General features: G+C 45.8%; 1 protein-coding gene across 1 annotated transcript in view; it reads left to right on the forward strand.

The window, feature by feature from the left end:
* Positions 1 to 7500, forward strand: part of cand1 (cullin-associated and neddylation-dissociated 1) — a 39180-nt gene that overhangs the window by 12734 nt on the left and 18946 nt on the right. The window contains exon 3 of the mRNA XM_061228974.1: positions 4409 to 4698. Within this exon, the coding sequence (XP_061084958.1) occupies positions 4631 to 4698 (68 nt within the window). The 5' untranslated portion in view covers positions 4409 to 4630. The remainder of the gene's footprint in view (positions 1 to 4408; positions 4699 to 7500) is intronic.

A 7500-nucleotide genomic window follows, 5' to 3' on the forward strand; every position in this document is an offset into this window, starting at 1 on the left:
AGGGCGGGGCGGGGTGGGTAACACAGCCTGGCTCAGAGAGGGCGGGGCAGGGCAGGGCGGGGTGGGTAACACAGCCTGGCTCAGAGAGGGCGGGGCGGGTAACACAGGGCAGGGAAGATTGTGTTTATTTTATCGCCGCGCTCCACGGTCAACGTGTCTGTGGAGGCCGGATCCGCTCCACTGGACACAGCGCTGCTCCTGAGCCCTGGAAGGTCAGGAACGCCTCTCTCCTGACATCTAGGAGCAGAGAACGGCACTGCAGCACAGAGACACACCTGGGGGTCAGCTGACAACTGCGTGTCTCCGCTGATTGGCTGAGACATGTCGTAGGGCACGTAATACTCGCATCTCTGAAGGAAACCAAACCCAGCACAACATCAGGCGCTCAGTACAGCTTGGTTTATTTGTGTAAGTATGGCGTAAATAATAATCAGCTGTGGTGTAGAGTTATGCACCGATTTATTCATATACACTGGGGGCTGGTTGGATAGCCAGAGTGAGGAAGCCATGTTTGGGATTTGGTCAACTTCCTACTCATTGTGATGCGTGTGTGTGTGCATGTCTGTCAGTGTGTGTGTCTGTGTGTTTATCTGTGCGTGTGTGTGTGTGTGTGTGTGTGTGTGTGTGTGTGTGTGTGTGTGTGTGTGTGTCTCTGTGCTTATCTGCACATGCACGCGTGTGTGTCATGGGATCTTTAATGGCCACAGCTGGTAAAGAGCTCATCTCCTGAAAGACAGATGAAGTGTGAGCCCAGCCATGATCACTCCAGACCCCGTGAGTCAGAGGTAAACATGGCCGCCTCAGTCCCCTCAGCATGGCACGAGTCTGAGGTAAACATGGCTGCCTCAGTCCCCTCCGCATGGCACGAGTCTGAGGTAAACATGGCTGCCTCAGTCCCCTCCGCATGGCACGAGTCTGAGGTAAACATGGCCGCCTCAGTCCCCTCAGCATGGCACGAGTCTGAGGTAAACATGGCCGCCTCAGTCCCCTCAGCATGGCACGAGTCTGAGGTAAACATGGCTGCCTCAGTCCCCTCCGCATGGCACGAGTCTGAGGTAAACATGGCCGCCTCAGTCCCCTCAGCATGGCACGAGTCTGAGGTAAACATGGCCGCCTCAGTCCCCTCAGCATGGCACGAGTCTGAGGTAAACATGGCCGCCTCAGTCCCCTCAGCATGGCACGAGTCTGAGGTGAACATGGCCGCCTCAGTCCCCTCAGCATGGCACGAGTCTGAGGTAAACATGGCCGCCTCAGTCCCCTCAGCATGGCACGAGTCTGAGGTAAACATGGCCGCCTCAGTCCCCTCCGCATGGCACGAGTCTGAGGTAAACATGGCTGCCTCAGTCCCCTCAGCATGGCACGAGTCTGAGGTAAACATGGCCGCCTCAGTCCCCTCAGCATGGCACGAGTCTGAGGTAAACATGGCCGCCTCAGTCCCCTCCGCATGGCACGAGTCTGAGGTAAACATGGCCGCCTCAGTCCCCTCAGCATGGCACGAGTCTGAGGTAAACATGGCCGCCTCAGTCCCCTCAGCATGGCACGAGTCTGAGGTAAACATGGCCGCCTCAGTCCCCTCAGCATGGCACGAGTCTGAGGTAAACATGGCCGCCTCAGTCCCCTCAGCATGGCACGAGTCTGAGGTAAACATGGCCGCCTCAGTCCCCTCAGCATGGCATGAGTCTGAGGTAAACATGGCTGCCTCAGTCCCCTCAGCATGGCACGAGTCTGAGGTAAACATGGCCGCCTCAGTCCCCTCCGCATGGCACGAGGTGGAGTCACAGCGCTGAAAGGGAATTTCCTCCAGCATACGAAAGCACATAGGTGGCACGGATGGTGCAGTGGGTAGCACTGCCGCCTCACAGCAAGGAGGTCCTGGGTTCGAATCCCCGTCGGCCGGGGCCTCTCTGTGTGGAGTTTGCATGTTCTCCCCGTGTCTGCGTGGGTTTCCTCCGGGTTCCTCCCGCAGTCCAAAGACATGCAGGTTAGGCTGATTGGAGAGTCTAAATTGCCCATAGGCAGGGGTGTCCAATCTTATCCAGGAAGGGCCGGTGTGTGTGCAGGTTGTTGTTTTAGCACAGGACTAAGACAGCTGATTCTATTCATCAAGGTCTTGATTAAAGACCAAGATTAGTTCATTGGGTTAAAACAAAAACCTGCACCCACGCCGGCCCTTTTAGGATAAGATTGGACACCTCTGCCCATAGGTATGAGTGTGTGAGTGAATGGTGTGTGTGTGCCCTGTGATGGACTGGCGACCTGTCCAGGGTGTATTCCTGCCTTTCGCCCAATGTATGCTGGGATAGGCTCCAGCCCCCCTGCGACCCTGTTCAGGATAAGCGGGTTAAGATAATGGATGGATGGATATGAAAGCACATGACTTTGATAAGTCTGCAATATCTACTGTATTTCAGCTTGCATTTTGTTGTTTTGCATAGTAGGACTTTAGCACCTGTATGGGCTATAGCATATTTGTGCAACTATCTACTTTAAAAAGAAATATAACTGCGTTCTTGACTTCTTCATTTGCTTTAAATGACCTCCCCAGTACAGTGTAGTGAATAAAACCATGCAGTATTGGATCTCAACATTGTGCTTGTAGAAGAAGCAGAACATCTGTGAGCAGAGACTAGTTACAACAGGCCAAGCAAATTAAGTCTATTAACCCGTTTTCCAACAATACCACTCAGATAAAAACAACTTAAACTGTACAACTGAAATATATGACAATAAGCACTGATTTCGCCATTTCACTGTATTCGTCTTCGGGGATCATTTTGACCGTGGTCTGTGTGTACTGGTAGTTTCACATCAGGTCGTAATTGCTGTCAGGGGCATTTTTGTGTTATAATTTAATTGATTTAAGTTTTATTGTTCAACATGGCTACTCTCGTTTTTAGAAAGTTGTTCAAGAACTGACATTTTTCTGAAATTCTGTTCTTAAAAGGCGATGGCAAAGAGAACTAAAATTGGATTTCATAAGCTCCAGGGCGTGTAATCACTATGGCAATTAATAAACACTGGCGCTGTTCAGAATGAGGGCATTTTAAGAATCTTATCCTTGTTGTATAAATAGCAAATGGAACCGGTAGCCATCACTAATTGGCACATGTGTTGGTCCCATCAGTAATTCAGAAGCAGAATGAACAATGCTCAGTGAGTCATGTAGATAGTGCTTATCACTCTGTTCCAGAACATTCATCACATTCGTGGATTAGCCATGGATTTTAAGAGAACCTGATCTCCCATTAAAGCTGGACACGTTTCCTGACTCAATCTCAATCCCCACTCCCCAATTAATTTCCATTGCTTTGAATTAGATCTCAGACTTATCTTAAATAAGTATATTTGGAATATTAATAACATTAAAGAGTAATGCTATTATGTAAAGACAGTGGGATACATAAATGGGTCATCTATAAAAGGCAGAAAAGGCGTATAATTATGGATACCGTGGCTGACCGAGACCTCTGTGACTTTGAAAGAGGGGTGACTGTTGGGGCACATTTTAGGGGAGGCTCCATTGGCCAGCGCTCAATTTGCTGTTTCCATGAGCAACAGTGTCTAATGGTGTCTCAGTGTATAATCTATTCCCCTTGGCTTTCCATGCAGACGGCTTCAGTGGGCAGAAGTACATGCTCCAAGACTCTGATCTGTGTGAAAACTGTTTTAAGTGCAAAGCATTTCAGACAAGCAAATGCAAGCTAGTTAAGAACCAGGAACTGCACCGACTTCTGTTTGCAGTGACCAAACCCCATGCCAGAGCTGCCAGTGCATGGTTTGACATCTAGTGGCGCAAAGATGACATCCTATGGACCGCAAAGCACTTGCTAAATGTGATTTGATCAGATGAGTTGTCCTTAAAACGGTTTCATTTGAACTTTTTTTTTTTAAACTGAGATAGTGAAATTGCTATTACTTTCAAAAGGAGATGGAAACATGGGCATTTGACATTGTTAAGTAAACATTGAAAGGTTGCTTTTTTCCTGTATTTAAGGCTCAAATCTTTGTTTACTTAACTTTGACCACCAGTCTGTTTTTTTTTTCTGAACATACGAAGAGTATGCAAAGCACCAGCTGTTGTTAGCTAGTTTGAGAACAATTGTGGTATTTTAATTTCCTCATGCACTTTTTTTTTTTTTTTTTTACACCTTTACTGAAATAAATCGCTTTTTGCAGACGTCTTGAGTCGTATATTCGTTTATTCGTAGTATCAAATAATGGGACTGTCATTCAGTGATTATCAAATTCAACAGAACAGGAAGTGAGTGTTCACCCATTTGTGATTGACAACACCAGAATCCAGTAGCAGAATCGCATTGTTTTGTATAGGTGTAGGCCCGCCTCTCACTCTGCCCCCGCCCGGAAGCGCAGCGCAGGTCCACATTAATGCCTGTTCGCCCCTCTGCAGACCGCCCAGATCTCCATTCAAACACGGCTCGGCTCCGAGTGATGACACTCAACTCTCCGCCATTCAGCTCCTGAACTGCGTTTCTCCCCCCCGAAGAATAAAACTGGCTGCGGAAACTGAAGACACACTTAACCCAGAGCGAGAGAGTGGGGTGCAAAGAATACTGTCCCGCAAATACTGACTTGTACTGCAAGCTTCGCTGTGTTACACCAGACTGCAAACATGGCGAGCGCCTCCTACCACATCTCTAATCTGTTGGAGAAAATGACATCCAGCGACAAGGATTTCAGGTAAACGAGGTTTGGAAAATACGTGCATTCCTCAGTAGGCCCCTGCTGTCGTAAATGTTGTTGTTTATTCGACCTATATTGTTGAGAGATTTCGCTATTGAGGGTGATTAACTATGTAGCCAGTTAGCAGGCTAACACTGGAAGCCTGAATAAGTAGGCCTCATTCCTCCGTTTAGCTGCCTCTGTTTTGACGTTAAAACACAACATTTGTAACATTGTAAAACTAACTTACTCCCGTTTGTAAATAGTACGTCCGACATTAGTTAAGATGTATATGCGTACAACTGTTTTACGAATGACAGCAGGATAAACATAAACAGGCATTTCCTAAAGTCACAGTCATGGCCAGTCATCGGTAGCACTGCAGTTAGCCGGCTAACATTACTGTAACTTACGGTGCTTCCATTAAAAAAGACACGAAACTTGTATTGAAGTGGTCAAATGGGAGCTGTTCTGTGATGTTAGGCAGTTAAACAGTTAGCTAGTTGTTAATGATGTATTTTTCCAGTTGGCAATCTATAATCAAGTTGAAAGGCTAGTAAACAGTGCATGTCAATAGCTAGCTACCTGTCGGTTGAACTTGAATTTGTATCGTTCGGTAACTAGCTAGCACTACACTAGCGGCAGACTTGATGTTGGCGAGCAAGGTAGCTATGGGCTGTATGTTGTTGTATTTAGGCGTGCTAACTTAATCTAGCTCCCTAAATATTTTAAATAACTTTAAAACTTGACTTTTTAGCTAGCTAACGTTAGCAAGGTAACGTCAACGTTCAGATTTCTGTGGCTACGTTAGTCTTGTGGCTCTTTACTTGCGCCAGCTGGTCACACTCCGTATTGATACCACGTTACTGCATTGTCCTTTAAATCAATTTGCCAGTATGTAAATACTTCAATATTAATAGCAGGCACCACACAGCCATGTAAGATAATGCCTTAATTATAATATTACTTGTTTGCAGTGCCTGTATGAAAGTTCACATTCACCTTTATGAATGCGTTTATGAATGTGTAAACTAGCCAACGTGTGTTTTTTATTTATTATTATTCTTTAGAAAAGGTTATTTAATGGTGTATGAGTTTGGCGTTGGTATCAAGCCTTACAACCTCGTACTCGAGAAGCATGTGTTCAAAGTTTAAACTGACTGAGCATGTTGTGTTCAAATGAAGACAGTCGACAGTTCACCTTAAAGTCAGGGGCCAGTTCAGACTCAACACACCAGGTGAAGTGAGTTAACTGTAATCAGCTGCTTTCACTGTGCAATTAAGTGAAGCACTGAGTTCTCCAGGACCAGTGATGTATACAAAAATCAAACCAATACAGTCAAAACTATTTTAGCCTGAAAATTTAGAAGTTCCTGAGATTATGCTTTTCATTATTGCTTCTTGCAGTTTACTGCCGTTTGCCTCCAGGCACTGTGTGGCTTCTTCCAACACTGCCTTTATGGACCTCATCCAGAATAATTACTTGTGTTGTTCTATATAAAATTGCATTTGAGTCAACAAAATACAATATTTCCAATGTTACGTCTGTGTTATATTTAATCCAAAAGATTGCATTGTGAAATATACTTGTAATCCCAATTTAAAGCATTTTAAATGGCAAAACTGTTAAATGGCCCCAAATGATGCATTTCAATTATATAGTTGAACATTTGTAATGATATTACATTTGCAGCTTATACTTCTGATCTTAAAACTGCAAGATCAGATGAATGCTGTGAGAATTATAGCATATTTAGATTTTTTGCAAATATTTAATTTGGGTAGTCACATAATTATTATTTTAATGTTGTTGTTGAACAGTCGTGCCTTAGAATGCTTTGCCACTTGTTCAAGTTAACTCTAGTTTCCTGCAGTTGCCCTGATTCACCACCTGTAGGCAGATCCAGAGGGTCACATCCTCTGACAGTGCCTGAATCTAGTGTGTAAGGATGAAGCCACACATCCTCTGACAGTGCCTGAATGTAGTGTGTAAGGATGAAGCCTCACATCCTCTGACAGTGCCTGAATCTAGTGTGTAAGGATGAAGCCTCACATCCTCTGACAGTGCCTGAATGTAGTGTGTAAGGATGAAACCTCACATCCTCTGACAGTGCCTGAATGTAGTGTGTAAGGATGAAGCCTCACATCCTCTGACAGTGCCTGAATCTAGTGTGTAAGGATGAAGCCTCACATCCTCTGACAGTGCCTGAATGTAGTGTGTAAGGATGAAACCTCACATCCTCTGACAGTGCCTGAATGTAGTGTGTAAGGATGAAACCTCACATCCTCTGACAGTGCCTGAATGTAGTGTGTAAGGATGAAACCTCACATCCTCTGACAGTGCCTGAATGTAGTGTGGAAGGATGAAGCCACACATCCTCTGACAGTGCCTGAATGTAGTGTGTAAAGATGAAGCCTCACATCCTCTGACAGTGCCTGAATGTAGTGTGTAAGGATGAAGCCACACATCCTCTGACGAGAAGCGAATTTCTCAGGCGATGATGTCGCCTCCATTCATTTTATTTCTCCATTCAAGTAATTTTGTCCAGGAGGACTCGTTAATTATTGCTGCTGTGATTTTTCTGATACACTCGATATTAATATAAGAACACGGACAGAAATGGAAGACGCGCCTACAGGCAGCAGATTGTGGGAGCTTAGTGATGGACAATCTTGTCAGAGGATGTGTGGCTTGTATCCTGAGACAGGGATGGGCCTCCTGTAGAGCTCGTGGGGTGTACGCGCGGCCCAGCTTCTCAAACTTGTGTGTGGCCCCCGTGTGTGGCCCCCGTGTGTGGCCCCCGTGTGTGGCCCCCGTGT

Source organism: Conger conger, chromosome 19, assembly GCF_963514075.1.
Source record: "Conger conger chromosome 19, fConCon1.1, whole genome shotgun sequence".
NCBI classification, from domain to species: domain Eukaryota; kingdom Metazoa; phylum Chordata; class Actinopteri; order Anguilliformes; family Congridae; genus Conger; species Conger conger.